Below are 23,446 nucleotides of genomic sequence, written 5' to 3'. Positions count from 1 at the left end.
AACATAAAGCAACATATATCGTTACACAAAATATATAACTTCTACTAAATGGCTCACCTTTTCTTCAGGAGGAGGATGACTCCGAGGAAGATGATGACAAAGAGGAGGATGCCAGCGATTACGCCGGTTATCTTCACTGTGTTGTCTGTCTGTTTCTCTGGCTCCACAGCGACTGGCTTATGGGTGGCCTCTCCTATACAACAACAAGACAACATTAACAATTTGCACAAACAGGCTTATGGGTGGCCTCTCCTATACAACAACAAGACAACATTAACAATTTGCACAAACAGGCTTATGGGTGGCCTCTCCTATACAACAACAAGACAACATTAACAACTGCAAAAACAGGCTTATGGGTGGCCTCTCCTATACAACAACAACAAGACAACATTAACAACTACACAAACAGGCTTATGGGTGGCCTCTCCTATACAACAACAAGACAACATTAACAACTGCAAAAACAGGCTTATGGGTGGCCTCTCCTATACAACAACAACAAGACAACATTAACAACTACACAAACAGGCTTATGGGTGGCCTCTCCTATACAACAACAAGACAACATTAACAACTGCAAAAACAGGCTTATGGGTGACCTCTCCTATACAACAGGCTTATTGGTGGCCTCTCCTATACAACAGGCTTATTGGTGGCCTCTCCTATACAACAGGCTTATGGTTGACCTCTCCTACACAACAACAGGCTTATGGGTGACCTCTCCTATACAACAACAGGCTTATGGGTGACCTCTCCTATACAACAACAGGCTTATGGGTGATCTCTCCTATACAACAACAGGCTTATGGGTGACCTCTCCTATACAACAACGGGCTTATGGGTGATCTCTCCTATACAACAACAGGCTTATGGGTGACCTCTCCAATACAACAGGCTTATGGGTGGCCTCTCCTATACAACAACAGGCTTATGGGTGACCTCTCCTATACAACAACCAGCATATGGGTGACCTCTCCTATACAACAACCAGCATATGGGTGATCTCTCCTATACAACAACGGGCTTATGAGTGGCCTCTCCTATACGACATGCTTATGGGTGATCTCTCCTATACAACAACAGGCTTATGGGTGAGCTCTCCTGTACAACAGGCTTATGGGTGGCCTCTCCTATACAACAACAGGCTTATGTGTGACCTCTCCTGTACAACAGGCTTATGGGTGGCCTCTCCTATACGACAGGCTTATGGGTGACCTCTCCTATACAACAACAGGCTTATGGGTGGCCTCTCCTATACAACAACAGGCTTATCTGTGACCTCTCCTATACAACACCGGTTTATGGGTGACCTCTCCTATACAACAACAGGCTTATGGGTGACCTCTCCTATACAACAACGGGCTTATGGGTGGCCTCTCCAATACAACAACAGGCTTATGGGTGACCTCTCCTATACAACAACGGGCTTATGGGTGACCTCTCCTATACAACAACGGGCTTATGGGTGGCCTCTCCTATACAACAACAGGCTTATGGGTGACCTCTCCTAAACAACAGGCTTATGGGTGGCCTCTCCTATACAACAACAACAAGACAGCATTAACAACTGCACAAACTCGCTTATGGGTGACTTCTCCTATACAACAGGCTTATGGGTGACTTCTCCTATACAACAACGGGCTTATGGGTGGCCTCTCCTATACAACAACAGACTTATGGGTGATCTCTCCTATACAACAAGAGGCTTATGGGTGAACTCTCCTATACAACAACCAGCATATGGGTGACCTCTCCTATACAACAACGGGCTTATGGGTGGCCTCTCCTAAACAACAAGAGGCTTATGGGTGAACTCTCCTATACAACAAGAGGCTTATGGGTGAACTCTCCTATACAACAACGGGCTTATGGGTGGCCCTCCTATACAACAACAGGCTTATGGGTGACCTCTCCTAAACAACAAGAGGCTTATGGGTGAACTCTCCTATACAACAACCAGCATATGGGTGACCTCTCCTATACAACAACGGGCTTATGGGTGGCCTCTCCTATAAGACAGGCTTATGGGTGGCCCTCCTATACAACAACAGGCTTATGGGTGACCTCTCCTGTACAACAGGCTTATGGGTGACCTCTCCTAAACAACAACAGTGTCACGACTGCTGCCGAAGTCGTTGCCTCTCCTTGTTCGGGCGGTGCTCGGCGTTCGACGTCACCGGTCTTCTAGCCATCATTGATCCTTTTTTCATTTTCCATTGGTTTTGTCTTGTCTTCCCATACACCTGTTTTCAATCCCATTCATTACCTGTTGTGTATTTAACCCTCTGTTTCCCCTCATGTCTTTGTCAGAGATTGTTTTATTGTCAGTGTAGTGTGATTGTTGTATAGGTGTGCGTCGGGTCCTTGTACCCATGTTTATGTACATTTAGTGTTATGGAGCATACTCCGTGGACTTCATTAAACGACTCCATTTTACACTCAATTTGACTCTACTGCGCCTGACTTCCCTGCCACCTATTACATCTACGCATGACAGAATCTCTGACCAAATATATGAAGTCAGCAGGAGAGGACACTATGCCCATGGAGCTGGAGGAACGCGTTCAGGAACAAGCTAGGGAGCTTGACGTTATCAGCTCCGTCATGGATCACATTGCCATGAAAATGGATCGCTGGGAGAGACAGGGAGTTTCTCCAGCGCCACCACCACCACAACCGGAATCTTCCGTGAACGATTTTTCCTCTCCGGAATCGAGGATCCATTTATCCCTACCTACGGGATACAACGGAGATACTGCCGGCTGCCAGGGTTTCCTCCTTAAACTGAACTTGTATCTAGCCACGGCCTCCCCAGTACCATCTGACCGTGAGAAGAGTTACGCCCTCGTCTCATGCCTCACCGGGAAAGCCCTGGAATGGGCCAGCGCTGTGTGTAGTAGGGAGGATGCGGCGCTGGACCATTTTGAGGAGTTCACCCGCCAATTCCGGATAGTATTCGATCACCCACCTGAAGGCAAAGCAGCGGGTGAGCTTCTCTATCATCTGAGGCAGGAGACGAGGAGTGCACAGGATTTTGCTTTGGAGTTTAGGACCTTGGCTGCCGGCGCTGGATGGAGCGACAGGGCCCTGATCGACCATTACCGTTGTAGTCTACGCGAGGACGTCCGTCGGGAGCTGGCCTGTAGAGACACCACCCTCACCTTCGACCAGCTGGTGGACATGTCCATCAGGCTGGACAACATGCTGGCTACTCGTGGACGTCTAGATCGGGGTCTGGTTGTTCCATCCTCCCGCACCCTCTCTCCCGAACCTATGGAATTGGGAGGGATGGTGCGCAGGGAGACCGGAGGGGGTTCCCGCTCGAGCACCATTCAAGGTCGCAGAGAGCACACTGCTGGTCGGTGCCGGGTTGGTTCCTCTGGGAATAGAGAGGGCAGGCAGGGCATTCTGGCGTCACCCCAGGTGAGTAGGCACCATTCTCATCCAGAGCCCTCTGCTGCACTAATGTTTGTCTCTGTCTCTTTTCCTGACTTTTCACTGCATTCCCAGTATAAGGCGCTAGTAGATTCGGGTGCGGCTGGGAATTTCATTAATAAAAGTCTAGCTCATAGTTTAGGGATCCCTATTGTTCCTGTGGATATGCCTTTCCCTATTCATGCCTTAGATAGTCGACCATTAGGGTCAGGGTTTATCAGGGAGGTAACCGCACCTTTGTGTATGATAACGCAGGAGGGTCACAAGGAGAAGATTAGTCTTTTCCTTATTGATTCTCCTGCGTATTCTGTGGTGCTAGGCCTACCCTGGTTAGTTTGTCATAACCCCACTGTTTCTTGTCCACAGAGGGCTCTCACAGGGTGGTCGCGAGAATGCTCAGGTAGGTGTTTAGGGGTTTCCGTTGGTGCTACTACGGTGGAAAGTCCAGACCAGGTCTCCACCGTGCGCATTCCCCCCGAATATGCCGATTTGGCTCTCGCCTTCTGTAAAAAGAAGGCGACTCAATTACCACCCCATCGACTGGGGGATTGTGCGATAGATCTCCTGGTAGACGCTGCATATCCCAAGAGTCACGTGTATCCCCTGTCGCAAGCGGAGATGGAGGCTATGGAGACATATATCTCTGAATCCCTGCATCAGGGGTTCATTCAGCCATCCATTTCACCCGTCTCTTCGAGTTTCTTTTTTGTGAAAAAAAAGGATGGCGGTTTACGCCCGTGCGTTGATTATCGAGGTCTTAATAAAATCACAGTGAAATATAGTTACCCGCTACCTCTGATCAATACGATTATTGAGTTAATGCACGGGGCACGTTTTTTCACAAAATTGGATCTCAGGAGTGCGTACAATCTGGTGCGTATTAAGAAGGGTGATGAGTGGAAGACGGCATTTAGCACCACCTCAGGTCATTATGAGTACCTGGTCATGCCATATGGGTTGATGAATGCTCCATCAGTTTTCCAATCATTTGTAGATGAGATCTTCAGGGACCTGCACGGGCAGGGTGTAGTGGTGTATATCGATGATATTCTGATATACTCTGCTACACGCGCCGAGCATGTGTCCCTGGTGCGCAGGGTGCTTGGTCGCCTGTTGGAGCATGATCTATATGTCAAGTCTGAGAAATGCTTGTTTTTCCAACAATCCATCTCCTTCCTAGGGCATCGGATTTCCACTTCAGGAGTGGAGATGGAGAGCGACCGCATTACAGCCGTGCGTAATTGGCCGACTCCAACCACGGTAAAGGAGTTGCAGCGTTTTTTGGGGTTTTCCAATTACTACCGGAGGTTTATCCGGGGTTTTGGTCAGGTGGCAGCTCCCATTACCTCACTGCTAAAGGGGGGCCCGGTGCGCTTGCAGTGGTCGGCTGAGGCGAACAGGGCTTTTGGGAGCTGAACCGGGAGCTGTTAGCTGTCGTAGAAGCTTTGAAGGTGTGGAGGCATTGGCTTGAGGGGGCTAAACACCCTTTTCTCATCTGGACTGACCACCGCAATCTGGAGTATATCCGGCAGGCAAAGAGATTGAATCCTCGCCAGGCAAGGTGGGCCATGTTTTTCACTCGTTTTGTGTTTACTCTTTCTTACAGACCAGGCTCCCAGAACGTTAAGGCAGACGCATTGTCTCGGCTGTATGACACAGAGGAGCGGTCCATGGATCCCACTCCCATACTCCCAGCTTCGTGTTTGGTGGCGCCAGTAGTGTGGGAGCTGGACGCGGACATTGAGCGGGCGTCACGTGCAGAGCCTTCTCCCCCTGAGTGTCCAGCTGGTCGTCTGTACGTTCCGTCTGCTGTACGCGACCGATTGATATATTGGGCTCACACGTCACCCTCCTCTGGTCATCCTGGGATAGGTCGGACGATGCGCTGTCTTGACGGGAGATACTGGTGGCCCACTTTAGCTAAGGACGTGAGGATTTATGTTTCTTCCTGCTCGGTGTGCGCCCAGTGCAAGGCTCCTAGACACCTGCCCAGAGGTAAGCTACAACCTCTACCCGTTCCTCAACGGCCGTGGTCACACCTGTCGGTGGATTTTTTGACCGATCTTCCACCTTCACAGGGTTACACCACGATCCTGGTCGTTGTGGATCGGTTTTCTAAGTCCTGTCGTCTCCTCCCTTTGCCCGGTCTCCCTACGGCCTTACAAACTGCAGAGGCCCTGTTTACACACGTTTTCCGGCACTATGGGGTGCCTGAGGATATAGTGTCTGATCGGGGTCCCCAGTTCACATCAAGGGTCTGGAAGGCGTTCATGGAGCGTCTGGGGATCTCGGTTAGTCTTACCTCAGGTTTTCACCCCGAGAGTAATGGGCAGGTGGAGAGAGTTAACCAGGATGTGGGTAGGTTTCTGCGGTCTTATTGCCAGGATCGGCCGGGGGAGTGGGCGACGTTCGTGCCCTGGGCAGAGATGGCTCAGAACTCGCTACGTCACTCCTCCACTAACCTTACTCCCTTTCAATGTGTATTAGGGTATCAGCCGGTTCTGGCTCCTTGGCATCAGAGCCAGACCGAGGCCCCTGCGGTGGACAATTGGTTTTGGCACGCTGAGGAGACCTGGGAGGCAGCCCACGTCCACCTTCAGCGTGCCATAAGGCGCCAGAAAATTGGCGCAGACCGTCGCCGCAGTGAGGCCCCAGTGTTCGCACCAGGGGACAGGGTCTGGCTCTCGACCCGAAACCTGCCCCTTCGCCTTCTCTGCCGGAAGCTGGGTCCGCGGTTTGTGGGGCCGTTTAAAGTCCTGAGGAGAGTGAACGAGGTATGTTATAGGTTACAACTACCCACTCATTACCGTATTAACCCCTCGTTCCATGTGTCTCTCCTCAGGCCGATGGTGGCTGGCCCGCTCCAGGAGGCTGAAGTGCGTAATGTTCCTCCGCCTCCTCTAGACATCGAGGGGGTTCCGGCGTACTCTGTTCGATCCATTTTGGATTCGAGACGTCGGGCGAGGGGCCTTCAGTACCTCGTGGACTGGGAGGGGTACGGGCCGGAGGAGAGATGCTGGGTTCCGGTGGAGGACGTGTTAGATCCTTCCATGTTATCAGAATTCCACCGTCTCCATCCGGATCGCCCTGCACCTCGCCCTCCGGGTCGTCCCCGAGGCCGGTGTCGACGCGCAGCTGGAGCCGCGCGTCAGGGGGGGGGTACTGTCACGACTGCTGCCGAAGTCGTTGCCTCTCCTTGTTCGGGCGGTGCTCGGCGTTCGACGTCACCGGTCTTCTAGCCATCATTGATCCTTTTTTCATTTTCCATTGGTTTTGTCTTGTCTTCCCATACACCTGTTTTCAATCCCATTCATTACCTGTTGTGTATTTAACCCTCTGTTTCCCCTCATGTCTTTGTCAGAGATTGTTTTATTGTCAGTGTAGTGTGATTGTTGTATAGGTGTGCGTCGGGTCCTTGTACCCATGTTTATGTACATTTAGTGTTATGGAGCATACTCCGTGGACTTCATTAAAAGACTCCATTTTACACTCAATTTGACTCTCCTGCGCCTGACTTCCCTGCCACCTATTACATCTACGCATGACAAACAGGCTTACTGGTGACCTCTCCTATACAACAACAGGCTTATGGGTGACCTCTCCTATACAACAACAGGCTTATGGGTGACCTCTCCTATACAACAACAGTCGAAGACATTAGTAGATATCTCCTACTGTTACTTATTACTAATATGCCTAGCTATTTTACTAAACTAGGTGAAATCCCCAGTGGTCCTAGGTGGTGATCGTGTAATAGTGGTACTAGATCCACCGACATTGATATGGTCTAATAGGTCTTGTCCATGTTCTGTTTAGCTGGTCGTACTGCGTTTAGGGAGGACATATCCCTAACCTTTTAATATTGTATGTACGGTGCCTTTCAGAATGTATTCCGACCCCTTTTACATTTTTTTTGTTACGTTAGAGCCTTAATCTAAAAATGGATTAAATAAATAAAAAATACAAATGAAACGTATTAATCTAATTAATCGTATTAATTAAAACACAATACCCCACAATGACAAAAGGCAAAACAGCTTTTCAGACATTTTTCCTAATTTATAAAAACGTTACAAAACAGAAATACCTTATTTACATAAGTATTCAGACCCTTTGCTATGAGACTCTAAATTGAGCTCAGGTGCATCCTGTTTCCCATTGATCATCCTTGAGATGTTTCTACAACTTGATCGGAGTCCACCGGTGGTCAATTCAATTGATTGGACATGATTTGGAAAGGTACACACCTGTCAATATAAGGTTCCACAGTTGACAGTGGGTGTCAGAGCAAAAACCAAGCCATGAGGTCGAAGGAATTGTCCGTAGAGCTCCGAGACAGGATTGTGTCGAGGCACAGATCTGCCGAAGGGTACCAAAACATTTCTGAAGCATTGAAGGTCCCCAAGAACACAGTGGCCTCCATCATACTTAAATGGAAGAAGTTTGGAACCACCAAGACTCTTCTTAGAGCTGGCCACCTGGCCAAACTGAGCAATCAGGGGAGAAGGGCCTTGGTCAGGGAGGTGACCAAGAACCCGATGGTCACACTGACAGAGCCGTAGAGTTCCTCTGTGGAGATAGGAGAAACTTCCAGAAGGACAACCATCTATGCAGCACTCCACCAATGAGGCATTTATGGTAGTGGCCACACTCAGGAAAAGGCACATGACAGCCCGCTTGGAGTTTGCCAAAAGGCACCTAATGAAACTGGTCTGATGAAAAAACAAGATGAAACTCTTTGGGCTGAATGCCAAGAGTCACGTCTGGTGGTGAAGCATGGTGGTGGCAGCATCAGTGAGACCAGGAAGGATCGGAGCAAAGATGGTGGTGGCAGCATCAGGGAGACCAGGAAGGATCGGAGCAAAGATGGTGGTGGCAGCATCAGGGAGACCAGGAAGGATCGGAGCAAAGATGGTGGTGGCAGCATCAGGGAGACCAGGAAGGATCGGAGCAAAGATGGTGGTGGCAGCATCAGGGAGACCAGGAAGGATCGGAGCAAAGATGGTGGTGGCAGCATCAGGGAGACCAGGAAGGATCGGAGCAAAGATGGTGGTGGCAGCATCAGGGAGACCAGGAAGGATCGGAGCAAAGATGGTGGTGGCAGCATCAGGGAGACCAGGAAGGATCGGAGCAAAGATGGTGGTGGCAGCATCAGGGAGACCAGGAAGGATCGGAGCAAACATGAACAGAGCAAAGTAAAGAGAGATCCTTGATGAAAACCTGCCCCAGAGCAAAAATGATTAAAAAACATATTTTTCTGCTTTGCTATTATGGAGTATTGTGTGTAGATTGACGAGGGACACACACACACACACACACACACACACACACACACACACACACAATTGAATCAATTTTAGCAAAGGATCTTAATACTTTCAGAAAATACAGTAGTTGACAACTAAATCACTGTCAAATCTCTAAGGCCTACGGTTGGTTCACTGTTGAAAAACATCCTGTTTCATTCCATCCATAGCGGTTGCATTTGGGTTCAAGGTCTCTCAAATAGGCCTGTAAACGGCTAGTGAACCTTCTATCTCAAATAGCATTCCATAAAAAATGTCGATGTCTTTTCCAACCACAGCTTTAATAAACCAGACGCCATACTCCTAGCAAGTGTGCCTGTTTAGGGTAACTATACAGTATTCTCCAGTCCCCAAATATCACTATATGGGCCTGTTTAGGGTGATGGTATACTCTCCTGCTCACCTCCACCTCTACTATCAGTCTATGGGTCTATCTTGAATTAACATACGGGACGAGAAAGGTCCCATAGGGCTCTGGTCTAAAGTAGTGCACTATATAGGGAATAGGGCTCTGGTCTATAGTAGTGCACTATATAGGGAATAGGGTCCCATAGGGCTCTGGTCAATAGTAGTGCACTATATAGGGAATAGGGTCCCATAGGGCTCTGGTCAATAGTAGTGCACTGTATAGGGAACAGGGTCCCATAGGGCTCTGGTCAATAGTAGTGCACTATATAGGGAATAGGGTCCCATAGGGCTCTGGTCTAAAGTAGTGCACTATATAGGGAATAGGGCCCCATAGGGCTCTGGTCTAAAGTAGTGCACTATATAGGGAAAAGGCGGTGCAATTTGGGACGCAGGCTCGGGGTCTGAGGAAAAAAACGACCACGTAGTTAGAATTCTAACTGTCTATATGTCAGCTGTCTTCTGGATACATAATGAATGAGACATTATGATACACATCTTTGCTTGACTGGGTTTATTCTCTCTCTCTGTCTCTCTCTCTCTCTGTCTCTCTCTCTCTCTCTCTCTCTCTCTCTCTCTCTCTGTCTCTCTCTCTGTCTCTCTCTCTGTCTCTCTCTCTCTCTCTCTCCCTGTCTATCTCTCTCTCTCTGTCTCTCTCCCTCTGTCTCTCTCTCTCTCTCTCTCTCTGTCTCTCTCTCTCTCTCTCTCCCTGTCTCTCTCTCTCTGTCTCTCTCTCTCTCTCTCTGTATGTGTGGTTGACATGTTCTCTCCATCTATCTAATACGTTGATTAGATTCAAATATAGATGTTTAACTCAGAATGGTAGGAAAACAGCACCGGTGTGAAGGATTCACTATCAACTTGCTCTGATTGAATGGTTTTTTCCCTTTTAACAGGACAATCTGATAACTACAGACTAGTCTGACAGGGAGAGAGGAGAAAGAGCGAACGAGATAAATATATACGGAGAGAATCCCTGGTTGAGTTGGGAAACTACAAATGTCTACTAGGTCCAAGTTTGTAAATGTTATCCACAAGGCAAATCCAGTTAAGAAACAAATTCTTATTTACAATGACGGCCGGGGCCAAACCCGGACGACGCTGGGGCCAATTGTGCGCCGCCCTACGGGACTCCCGATCGCGTCCGGTTGTGATACAGCCTGGATTCGAACCAGGGTGTCTGTAGTGACACCTCTAGCACTGAGACGTAGTGCCTTAGACCGCTGTGCCGCTCGGGAGGATTGTCAGTCCACACAGAGAACAGAGAACAGAGAACAGAGACAGGGATATTGGTGTCAGATACATGCAGCTAGATCTACCGTATATCACGAGGAACACAATACATTATTATAGCCGATATGCTTCCTTCTGTCAATGCTACAGGACAGCTCACTAAAAGCTCATGGAATATATAATGAGACATATTTATTAAAAAAGGATTCACTTTAACACATTAAATGAGGATGTACTGAAACCTTGTTAGGATGCTTCACCATAGGACAGGTGATCTACTGTTAGGATGCTTCACCATAGAACAGGTGATCTACAGGTAGGAGGCGTCACCATAGAACAGGTGTTCTACTGTTAGGATGCTTCACCATAGGACAGGTGATCTACAGGTAGGAGGCGTCACCATAGAACAGGTGTTCTACTGTTAGGATGCTTCACCATAGGACAGGTGTGTGTGTTGGTAAGTCAAGAAATGAAACAACAGTAAAAAGACATTTGAAAAAAGAGTAGCAAGGCTATAAACAGACACCTGTTAGTCAGGCTGATTGAGGTAGTATGTACATGTAGGTATGGTTAAAGTGACTATGCATATATGATGAACAGAGAGTAGCAGTAGCGTAAAAGAGGGGTTGGCGGGTGGTGGGTTTTTAGGGCCTTCCTCTGACACCGCCTGGTGTAGAGGTCCTGGATGGCAGTCAGCTTTGCCCCAGTGATGTACTGGGCCGTACACACTACCCTCCGAAGTGCCTTGCGGTCGGAGGCCGAGCAGTTGATATACCAGGCAGTGATGCAACCATCGATGTTGCAGCTGTAGAACCTTTTGAGGATCTCAGGAACCATGCCAAATCTTTTTAGTTTCCTGAGAGGGAATAGGCTTTGTCGTACCCTCTTCACAACTGTCTTGGTGTGTTTGGATCATTCTAGTTTGTTGTTGATGTGGACACCAAAGAATTTGACGCTCTCAACCTGCTCCACTACAGCCCCGTCGATGAGAATGGGGACGTGCTCGGTGCTCCTTTTCCTGTAGTCCACAATCATCTCCTTAGCCTTGGTTAGTCTTGGTTACGTTGAAGGATAGGCGGTTATTCTGGCACCACCCGGCCAGGTCTCTAACCTCCTCCCTATAGGCTGTCTCGTCGTTATAGGTGATCAGGCCTACCACTGTTGTGTCGTCAGCAAACTTAATGATGGTGTTGGAGTCGTGCATGGCCATGCAGTTGTGGGTGAACAGAGAGTACAGGAGGGGACTGAGCACACACCCTTGGGGAGCTCCAGTGTTGAGGATCAGCGTGGCAGATGTGTTGCTACCTACCCTCACCACCTGGGGGCGGCCTGTCAGGAAGTCCAGGATCCAGTTGCAGAGGGAGGTGTTTAGTCCCAGGTTTCTTAGCTTGGTAATGAGCTTTGAGGGCACTATGGTGTTGAACGCTGAGCTGTAGTCAATGAACAGCATTCTCACATAGGTGTTCCTTGTGTCCAGGTGGGAAAGGGCAGTGTGGAGTGCGATAGAGATTGCATCATCTGTGGATCTGTTTGGGCGGTATGCAAATTGGAGTGGGTTTCTGGGATAATGGTGCTGATTTGAGCCATGACCAGCCTTTCAAAGCAATGCATGGCTACTGACGTGAGTGCTACGGGTCTGTAGTCATTTAGGCAGGTTACCTTATTGTTCTTGGGCACAGGGACTATGGTGGTCTGCTTGAAGCATGTTGGTATTACAGACTCAATCAGGGATATGTTGGTATTACAGACTCAATCAGGGACATGTTGAAAATGTCAGTGAAGACACCTGCCAGTTGGTCAGCACATGCCCGGAGCACACGTCCTGGTAATCCGTATGGCCCCGCAGCCTTGTGTATGTTGACCTGTTTAAAGGTCTTACTCACGTCGTGATCACGCTGATGCTCTCATGCATGCCTCAGTGTTGCTTGCCTCGAAGCGAGCATAGAAGTGATTTAGCTCGTCTGGTAGGCTCGTGTCACTGGGCAGCTCACGGCTGTACTACCCTTTGTAGTCTGTAATAGTTTGCAAGCCCTGCCACATCCGACGAGCGTCCGAGCCGGTGTAGTATGATTCAATCGTAGCCCTGTATTGACGCTTTGCCTGTTTGATGGTTCGTCGCAGGGCATAGCGGGATTTCTTGTAAGCTTCCGGGTTAGAGTCCCGCTCCTTGAAAGCGGCAGTGCAAATGTTGCCTGTAATCCATGGCTTCTGGTTGGGGTATGTACGTACAGTCACTGTGGGGACGACTTCCTCAATGCACTTATTGATAAAGCCAGTGACTGATGTGGTGTACTCCTCAATGCCATCGGAAGAATCCCGGAACATGTTCCAGTCTGTGATAGCAAAGCAGTCCTGTAGTTTAGCATCTGCTTCATCTGACCATTTTTTTTATAGACCGAGTCACTGGTGCTTCCTGCTTTAATTTTTGCTTGTAAGCAGGAATCAGGAGGATAGAGTTGTGGTCGGATTTGCCAAATGGAGGGCGAGGGAGAGCTTTGTACGCATCTCTGTGTTGGAGAACAGGTGATCTATAATTTTCTTCCCTCTGGTTGCACATTTAACATGTTGATAGAGATTTGGTAGAACTGATTTAAGTTTCCCTGCATTAAAGTCTCTGGCCACTAGGAGCGCCGCCTCTGGGTGAGTGGTTTCCTGTTTGCTTATGTCCTTATACAGCTGACTGAGTGCAGTCTTAGTTTCAGCATCTGTCTGTCGTGGTAAATAAACAGCCACGAAAAGTATAGCTGAAAACTCTCTAGGCAAGTAGTGTGGCCTGCAGTTTATCACAATATACTCTACTTCAGGCGAACAAAATCTAGAGACTTCCTTAGATTTTGTGCACCAGCTGTTGTTTACAAATATGCACAGACCACCCTCCCCTTGTCTTACTGGAGTGTTCTGTTCTATCTTGCCAGTGCAGCGTGTATCCCGCTAGCTGAATATCCATGTCGTCATTCAGCCACGATTCCGTGAAACAGAGGACATTACAGTTTTTGATGTCCCGTTGGTAGGATATTCATGATCGTACCTCGTCTAGTTAATTGTCCAATGTTTGCACGTTGGCGAGTAATATTGACGGTAACGGCAGCTTTCCTAGTTGTCTTCTACGGGTCCAGACGAGGCATCCAGCTCTTCGTCCTCTGCGTCGCTTCCTTTTGTGAATAATTGGGATGTCTGCCCTGTGGGGTGTTTGGAGAATATCGTGTGAGTCCTGCTTGTTGTTGTTGTTGTTGTTGAAGATATCTTAGTCTAATCCGAGGTGAGTGATCGCTGTCCTGATATCTAGAAGCTAATTTATTCTGTAAGATACGGTTGCAGAAACATTATGTACAAAATAAGTTACAAATATCGCAAAAAAAAACCCACATAATAACAAAATTGGTTAGGAGACGGTAAAACGGCGGCCATCTCCTCCGGCGCCATTTCTTCATACCGCTACACTAGGATTTGATGTAGCCCAGCAGTAACACATTATTAAAATAATCAAAGGCTTGATGATTAGTTGCTTATTTGAAACAGGTGTGAATTAGTGTTGGGCTAGAACTAAAGTGTGCATCTGATTGGTGTCCCCTAGCAATAAACTGATCTAGACTATACTATCCCGTCAGACAGACGGGATAGTCTGTCTGTATTAGGACAGACAGAGAAGCTAGTCTGTTGAACGGAGTAATTAGGACAGACAGAGAAACTAGTCTGTTGGATAGAGAAGCTAGTCTGTTGGACAGAGAAGCTAGCCTGTTGGATAGAGAAGCTAGCCTGTTGGATAGAGAAGCTAGCCTGTTGGACAGAGAAGCTAGCCTGTTGGATAGAGTAATAATGGCAGACAGAGAAGCTAGCCTGTTGGACAGAGAAGCTAGTCTGTTGGACAGAGAAGCTAGCCTGTTGGACAGAGAAGCTAGCCTGTTGGACAGAGAAGCTAGCCTGTTGGATAGAGTAATTAGGACAGACAGAGAAAATAGTCTGTTGGATAGAGAAGCTAGCCTGTTGGACAGAGAAGCTAGCCTGTTGGACAGAGAAGCTAGCCTGTTGGATAGAGAAGCTAGCCTGTTGGGCAGAGTAATTAGGACAGACAGAGAAGCTAGCCTGTTGGACAGAGAAGCTAGCCTGTTGGGCGGAGAAGCTAGTCTGTTGGATAGAGAAGCTAGCCTGTTGGACAGAGTAATTAGGACAGACAGAGAAGCTTGCCTGTTGGACAGAGAAGCTAGCCTGTTGGACAGAGAAGCTAGCCTGTTGGACAGAGAAGCTAGCCTGTTGGACGGAGAAGCTAGCCTGTTGGGCGGAGAAGCTAGCCTGTTGGATAGAGTAATTAGGACAGACAGAGAAGCTAGCCTGTTGGATAGAGTAATTAGGACAGACAGAGAAGTTAGCCTGTTGGACGGAGAAAATCGCCTGTTGGATAGAGAAGCTAGCCTGTTGGACAGAGAAGCTAGCCTGATGGGCAGAGTAATTAGGACATACAGAGAAGCTAGCCTGTTGGACGGAGAAGCTAGCCTGTTGGGCGGAGAAGCTAGCCTGTTGGACAGAGTAATCGAGACAGACAGAGAAGCTAGCCTGTTGGGCGGAGAAGCTAGCCTGTTGGACAGAGAAGCTAGCCTGTTGGGCGGAGAAGCTAGCCTGTTGGGCGGAGAAGCTAGCCTGTTGAATAGAGTAATTAGGACAGACAGAGAAGCTAGCCTGTTGGACGGAGAAAATCGTCTGTTGGATAGAGTAGCTAGCCTGTTGGACAGAGAAGCTAGCCTGTTGGGCAGAGTAATTAGGACAGACAGAAAAGCAAGCCTGTTGGACGGAGAAGCTAGCCTTTTGGGCGGAGTAATTAGGACAGAGAAGCTAGCCTGTTGGGCGGAATAATTAGGATAGACAGCGAAGCTAGCCTGTTGGACAGAGAAGCTAGCCTGTTGGACGGAAAAGCTAGTCTGTTGGGCGGAGAAGCTAGCCTGTTGGATAGAGAAGCTAGCCTGTTGGATAGAGAAGCTAGCCTGTTGGGCGGAGAAGCTAGCCTGTTGGACAGAGTAATTAGGACAGACAGAGAAGCTAGCCTGTTGGGCGGAGAAGCTAGCCTGTTGGACAGAGTAATCGAGACAGACAGAGAAGCTAGGCTGTTGGGCGGAGAAGCTAGCCTGTTGGAAAGAGTAATTAGGACAGACAGAGAAGCTAGCCTGTTGGGCGGAGAAGCTAGCCTGTTGGACAGAGTAATCGAGACAGACAGAGAAGCTAGCCTTTTGGGCGGAGAAGCTAGCCTGTTGGACAGAGTCATTAGGACAGACAGAGAAGCTAGCCTTTTGGACAGAGAAGCTAGCCTGTTGGACAGAGAAGCTAGCCTGTTGGACAGAGAAGCTAGCCTGTTGGGCGGAGAAGCTAGCCTGTTGGATAGAGAAGCTAGCCTGTTGGACAGAGAAGCTAGCCGGTTGGACAGAGAAGCTAGCCTGTTGGACAGAGTAATCAAGACAGACAGAAGCAAGGCAAAGTGCTGGGCAGAGAGTCTACAAATGCATGTTATTAACAAACCCCCTCCCATGCTGTCTCATACATGTGGTTGATGCTCCAGAGATGGGTTGAGCTGAGAGTCTAACCTGTTAGTTGGTCGTCACCAGCCGCAGGCGCGATGCGGATGTACGGAGTAGTGAGCTGAGTCACCAGTATGGCAGCTGAGAGGAGGTACAGTGTCCATGCAGAGAGAGAGAGAGAGAGAGAGGGGGAAGGACGAGGCATAGTGTCCACGCAGAGAGAGAGCGAGCGAGAGAGAGAGAGAGAGAAGCATAGTGTCCATGCAGAGAGAGAGAAAGAGAGAGGAGTCATAGTGTCCACGCAGAGAGAGATATAGAAAGGGGGGAAGGAGGAGGCATAGTGTCCATGCAGAGAGAGAGAGAGAGAGAGAGAGAGGGGGGAAGGAGGAGGCATAGTGTCCACGCAGAGAGAGAGATAGAGAGAATGGAAGGAGGAGGCATAGTGTCCACGCAGAGAGAGAGAGAGAGAGAGAGAGAGGGAAAGGAGGAGGCATAGTGTCCATGCAGAGAGAGCGAGAGAGAGGGGAAGGAGGAGGCATATTGTCCACGCAGAGAGAGAGGGGAAGGAGGAGGCATAGTGTCCACGCAGAGAGAGAGAGAGAGAGAGAGAGAAGGGAAAGAGGAGGCATAGTGTCCACGCAGAGAGAGAGAGAGAGAGAGGGGAAGGAGGAGGCATAGTGTCCACGCAGAGAGAGAGAGAGAGAGAGGGGAAGGAGGAGGCATAGTGTCCACGCAGAGAGAGATATAGAGAGAATGGAAGGAGGAGGCATAGTGTCCACGCAGAGAGAAAGAGAGAGAGAGAGAGAGAGAGAGGGAAAGGAGGAGGCATAGTGTCCATGCAGAGAGAGCGAGAGAGAGGGGAAGGAGGAGGCATATTGTCCACGCAGAGAGAGAGGGGAAGGAGGAGGCATAGTGTCCACGCAGAGAGAGAGAGAGAGAGAGAGAGAGAGAGACAGAGAGAGAGGGGAAAGAGGAGGCATAGTGTCCATGCAGAGAGAGAGGGAGAGCAGGAGGGGAGAGCGAGCGAGCGGGAGGGGAGAGCGAGCCAGCGGGAAGGGAGCGAGAAGGGAGAGAGAGAGAGAGGCCACACTGAAACTCAAAATAGCCATACAAACAAAATCTCAGTCACCAGGCAATGTTAATGCAGAAAGAAAAACACTCATTGTTACAGAAGATACTGTATTTTTCTTTCTCGATACTAAAAGAGCTGTGACCCTAGACTAACGGGTCACACGTATATATACATAACCGTTTCAGTCTATTTCACCTGATGCATGTTGTCGTTAGCTCTCTCAACCGTGTGCGGCTCTCTGACCATATCTTTCAGGTCAACTCGATCAGAACTCAATGTACTCGGCGTACCTTATTAATCTAACGAGGGGATGAGGCTGAGAGATTTACGATCTACTATCCGCTCAATAGGAAATCTATTGTAGGGGCTTCGCTGAGGCGTGTGTAGCCAATGTGTCTGTGTGTTCATGTGTGTGTGTGTGTGTGTAGCCTGTGTGTGGTTGGATAAGTCTGTGTGTGCACGTGTGCATTAGACCAATCCCCCCCCCCCACAGGCATTATCAATCCCTCTCCTGATCAATAGTGTTTAAGATGCTTCACCTTCATGTCTGAACCAGCAAGACAAGCAGAATAACGTGTGTGTGTGTGTGTGTGTGTGTGTGTGAGTGATGAGCTGAATAACAACGTGTGTGTGTGTGTGTGTGTGTGTGTGTGTGTGTGTGTGTGTGTGTGTGTGTGTGTGTGTGTGTGTGTGTGAGTGATGAGCTGAATAACAACGTGTGTGTGTGTGTGTGTGTGTGTGTGTGTGTGTGTGTGTGTGAGTGCTGAGCTGAATAACAACGTGTGTGTGTGTGTGTGTGTGTGTGTGTGTGTGTGTGTGTGTGTGTGTGTGTGTGTGTGTGTGTGTGTGTGATGAGCTGAATAACAGTGCTTGATGGAAAAAAACAGTGTTTCTGAGACGTGTGAAAACAGACAGGTGAAAACAAAACTCTGGCCCGTGTGAGGTTGTGTGAGGCCCCTGTGAGGTTGTGTGAGGCCCCTGTGAGGTTGTGTGAGGCCCCTGTGAGGTTGTGCCACACTGTTTCTCAACACTGTATTTCAAGGCTACCTACATAAAGACTGTTGTTCTAACTAGTTCATGTCGTTAGCTCTCAAAAGGTGTGCAGGTCATGTTACAATATGAATTAATTAATATGAATTAATACATTCGTGGACGTCCTCAGTGAACCGATTCAGGGACGTGAACATGGTGTGGTCCTACCTTTGGTGGCGACTCGGACACAGTCAATCTTGGTCTCCTGTGTGACAAGACAGAAAGAAGATCAAAATAACAGTTAGCAGTGTGTGTGTGTGTGTGTGTGTGTGTGTGTGTGTGTGTGTGTGTGTGTGTGTGTGTGTGTGTGTGAGTGTGTGAGTGCGCCCACACAGAAACACACACACGCATACTAGCACACACACACAGCACGGTCCCTGTGTGCCAACTCTTCAACATCGACCAATAGACAGACAGGAGAGAGGAGAAAGCAAGAAGGCCATGAAAATAACATGTTAGTGTGTGTGTGTGTGTGTGTGTGTGTGTTGCAGTAGGCACATTAATTTAACAAAATATGTCACATTAACAATAAGACGATCCAATTAACCGACTCGTTCTGTTGGACCTTGGTTCACATAAAAGGTCATTATATTTTACACAATCGTAAAGTAAAACTAAAAAAAAAAAATAATTCCGACATTAAATTTATCAGTCGGTAACAGTGCCGAGATTGAACTCGAGAGGTAATGTCTGTGGAGGAAAACTCTGACCTGTGTCATTCAAAAGATCAAGACTTCCTTGACAGTTAGAGCAGAGAAGAAGAAATACCCTTCAGAGGATCTATGGTCTTTACCTCTGAGGACTGTTGTAACTTCCTGGGCCCTTCAGAGGATCTATGGTCTTTACCTGTGAGGACTGTTGTAACTTCCTGGGCCCTTCAGAGGATCTATGGTCTTAACCTGTGAGGACTGTTGTAACTTCCTGGGCCCTTCAGAGGATCTATGGTCTTAACCTGTGAGGACTGTTGTAACTTCCTGGGCCCTTCAGAGGATCTATGGCCTTTACCTCTGAGGACTGTTGTAACTTCCTGGGCCCTTCAGAGGATCTATGGTCTTTACCTGTGAGGACTGTTGTAACTTCCTGGGCCCTTCAGAGGATCTATGGTCTTAACCTGTGAGGACTGTTGTAACTTCCTGGGCCCTTCAGAGGATCTATGGTCTTTACCTCTGAGGACTGTTGTAACTTCCTGGGCCCTTCAGAGGATCTATGGTCTTTACCTGTGAGGACTGTTGTAACTTCCTGGGCCCTTCAGAGGATCTATGGTCTTTACCTGACTAAAGAAGAGGTTATTTGCGTTAACGTTCCCCAATAACCATCCACCCCCCCCCAAAAAAAAAAAAAAAAATGTTGCTCGACAAAAAGGGAACTAACAAATGAGCCACTGAAAACCAAATAGAAACCGGTGGGCTTTTAAAACTGTTTCTGAAAGGGATTCGCAGAGGGGGGTTCTACTAAGTGGTGGCCAAGCAACTCCAGTTGGGTCTTAAAATATCCCACCACGGACACCCACTGGGCTGGGCTTTCAGAACCCATTTTAAAAAAACACTGACTGGACTTGATATCAGACAAAACTAAAATTAATAAACCCACTAAGAATAAGAAGTGGGTGGAGCAAACAGGAGAAACGCAGGTAAAGGCTCCGTTCAACAACGTAAAGAACAGGAGAAATACCAGGTAAAGGCTCCGTTCAACAACGTAAAGAACAGGAGAAATACCAGGTAAAGGCTCTGTTCAACAATGTAAAGAACAGGAGAAATACCAGATAAAGGCTCCGTTCAACAATGTAAAGAACAGGAGAAATACCAGGTAAAGGCTCCGTTCAACAATGTAAAGAACAGGAGAAATACCAGGTAAAGGTCCCGTTCAACAATGTAAAGAACAGGAGAAATACCAGGTAAAGGTCCCGTTCAACAACGTAAAGAACAGGAGAAATACCAGGTAAAGGCTCCGTTCAACAATGTAAAGAACAGGAGAAATACCAGGTAAAGGTCCCGTTCAACAACGTAAAGAACAGGAGAAATACCAGGTAAAGGCTCTGTTCAACAATGTAAAGAACAGGAGAAATACCAGGTAAAGGCTCCGTTCAACAACGTAATGAACAGGAGAAATACCAGGTAAAGGCTCTGTTCAACAACGTAATGAACAGGAGAAATACCAGGTAAAGGCTCCGTTCAACAACGTAAAGAACAGGAGAAATACCAGGTAAAGGTCCCGTTCAACAACGTAAAGAACAGGAGAAATACCAGGTAAAGGTCCCGTTCAACAACGTAAAGAACAGGAGAAATACCAGGTAAAGGTCCCGTTCAACAACGTAAAGAACAGGAGAAATACCAGGTAAAGGCTCTGTTCAACAACGTAAAGAACAGGAGAAATACCAGGTAAAGGCTCTGTTCAACAACGTAAAGAACAGGAGAAATACCAGGTAAAGGCTCCGTTCAACAACGTAAAGAACAGGAGAAATACCAGGTAAAGGCTCCGTTCAACAACGTAAAGAACAGGAGAAATACCAGGTAAAGGCTCCGTTCAACAACGTAAAGAACAGGAGAAATACCAGGTAAAGGCTCCGTTCAACAACGTAAAGAACAGGAGAAATACCAGGTAAAGGCTCCGTTCAACAACGTAAAGAACAGGAGAAATACCAGGTAAAGGCTCCGTTCAACAATGTAAAGGGAACACGCTAAACGCAGGTGTCGCTCTTCTTCCTCACATTTCTTGTACATTTAGCAGACGCCCTTATCCAGAGCGACTTACAGCAGTGAGTGAATACAGTCTCATACTGGTCCCCTGTGGGAATCGAACCCACAACCCCGGTGTTTGGGAAGCGCCGTGTTCTACCAGCACGGGGAGCACTGAGCCAAACGCTCCTAAATATCAGCTGTGTCTGCACAGAAGAAACGAGGACAACAGGTGAAAACACATCCTGACCAACGAGGATGATTCCAATCAGTATGCCACACCCAAAGACAACCAACCTGGAAATAGGACCGTTGGTCTGGAGTAGGACTAGACAGGGTTAAACAGTGGAATGGTTGGTGGTTGTTTTTTTTAGAGGCTCTTACTAGTCGGCAGAGCAATTTTCCCTTTTTTCCCCAAATTGTTATTATTGTGTCAAAGAATATAATGTCGGAAGGCAGAGAACGGCGTAGGTTTCGTGCACCTAAAAGTCGGATGCAATCCACCAATCAAAATCCCCCGCAAAAAAAAAGAAGAAGAAGAACCTCGAAATAGAAAACGCAGAAACGGAGAGAAAAACCCAAACGCCTGTAACAGCCGAGCCAGTTGGACTATGATAACACTGGCGTTCCCGTCCACTTCATGGACACACTGTGTACACCATTGATAGATAGTGCACAACAGAGTTTCTACTGTATCTGACTAGTTGTGGCCTCCTCATTTCTATAACATACTTGGACAGCATCCAGACTACAGTAGCAGGGTTCTTCAACTTCAGTCCTGGCTGTGAAGGATATTTGTTTCAGCACTGCTTCACCTAATGCAGTTAGTAAAGGCCCAGATGGAATGGTTTCATCGTGATTGCAATAATTGATCACGATACTCCAATTCACCCTAGAAAGTTTAGGAACGAGTAACAAACTTTCTTCAGGAGAGATTAACTCCTTAATCGTCCCTCTGTCATGTGTTGTCTCTGTTCTCTTCTCTTCTCCAGCTCTCTAACATTTATCTCTCTCTGTCTCTCTAACATCTCTCTCTCTGTCTTTCTCTCTCTCTCTCTCTCTCTAACATCTCTGTCTCTCTCCCCCTCTATCTCTCTCTCTAACATTTCTCTATGTCTCTCTCCCCCTCTCTTTCTCTCTCTCTAACATCTCTCTCTCTGTCCCCCCCCACCCTCCCTCCTCTCTCTCTCTCTATCCTCTCTCAATCTAAGACGTGTGGTAACTCCTTAAGCACCCAGTTTAAGGTCCATCTTCATTCCGGACCAGATCTCTTCAAGTCACCATTGAACTCTCTTCCACTACTTAGCTTTGCTTTGTAGAGAGCCGGAGAGGAGGTGGATAGGAGGAGAGGAGGTGAAGTGGAGGAGGAGTGGAGGAGAGGAGGAGAGGAGGTGGAGTGGAGGAGGAGTGGAGGAGAGGAGGAGGAGTGAAGGAGAGGACGAGAGGAGGAGGACAGAGTGGAGAGGGGGAGTGGAGGAGAGGAGGAGAGGAGGAGGAATGGAGGTGGAGAGGGGGAGTGGAGGAGTGGAGAGTAGGAGATGAGGAGGAGGAGTGGAGGAGAGGAGGAGAGGAGGTGGAGTGGAGGAGAGGAGGAGTGGAGGAGAGGAGGAGTGGAGGAGTGGAGATAAGGAGAGGAGGAGAGGAGGAGGAGAGGAGGAGTGGAGAGGAGGAGGAGAGGAGGAGAGGAGGAGGAGTGGAGGAGAGGAGGAGTGAAGGAGTGGAGAGGAGAAGAGGAGGAGGAGTGGAGGAGTGGAGAGGAGAAGAGGAGGAGTTGAGAAGGAGTGGAGGAGAGGGGGAGAGCAGGAGAGGAGGAGGTGGAGGAGGAGTGGAGGGGTGGAGGAGGAGAGGAGGAGGAGGAGGAGGAGAGGGGGAGTGGAGGAGAGGAGGAGGAGAGCCTGGTGCCACTTGATGATGGAGAGAGGACCTAGAGAGGGTAGAGTCTGCACTCTGAACAATCCACGACACTGTTGTTGTTGAACCTGCCTTATACCATTTCCCGTCATCAACCATCATCACCATCACCACCATCACCATCATCATCATCACCATCAACACCAACAACACCATCATCACCAACATAACCATCAACCATCATCACCATCACCACCACCACCACCACCACCACCATCACCACCATCATCATCATCATCACCATCACCACCACCACCACCACCACCACCACCATCATCACCATCACCACCACCCCCATCAACATCATCATCATCACCACCACCATCACCACCATCACCATCATCACCATCACCATCATCATCACCACCATCACCATCATCACCATCACCACCATCACCATCATCATCATCACCAACAACACCAACAACACCATCATCACCACCATAACCATCAACACCAACAACACCATTATCACCACCATAACCAACACCACCATCATCATCACCATCATCATCACCACCACCACCATCAACACCATCATCACCACCATAACCATCACCATCATCATCACAACCATCATCATCACCATCACCACCATCACCACCACCCCCATCAACACCAACAACACCATCATCACCACCACCACCATCACCACCACCCCCATCAACACCAACAACACCATCATCACCACCACCACCATCACCATCATCACCATCATCATCACCACCACCACCATCATCATCACCATCACCATCACCACCACCCCCATCAACACCAACAACACCATCATCACCACCACCACCATCACCATCATCATCATCACCATCATCATCACCACCACCGTCATCATCACCATCACCAGCACCATCA

At 48.4% G+C, this 23,446-nt stretch overlaps 1 protein-coding gene across 1 annotated transcript in view; it reads right to left on the bottom strand.

The window, feature by feature from the left end:
* LOC110530822 (receptor-type tyrosine-protein phosphatase mu-like) overlaps positions 1 to 23,446 on the bottom strand; it is a 403,267-nt gene that overhangs the window by 37,085 nt on the left and 342,736 nt on the right. Inside the window, exons 14-16 of the mRNA XM_036986895.1 lie at positions 18,159 to 18,195; positions 15,953 to 16,027; positions 58 to 193 (exon numbers count right to left, since the gene is read on the bottom strand). Coding sequence (XP_036842790.1) covers positions 58 to 193; positions 15,953 to 16,027; positions 18,159 to 18,195 — 248 coding nt within the window. The remainder of the gene's footprint in view (positions 1 to 57; positions 194 to 15,952; positions 16,028 to 18,158; positions 18,196 to 23,446) is intronic.

Source organism: Oncorhynchus mykiss, chromosome 8, assembly GCF_013265735.2.
Source record: "Oncorhynchus mykiss isolate Arlee chromosome 8, USDA_OmykA_1.1, whole genome shotgun sequence".
NCBI lineage: Eukaryota > Metazoa > Chordata > Actinopteri > Salmoniformes > Salmonidae > Oncorhynchus > Oncorhynchus mykiss.
Note: the sequence above shows the minus strand (reverse complement) of the source record. Positions and strands in the feature narration are given on the sequence as shown.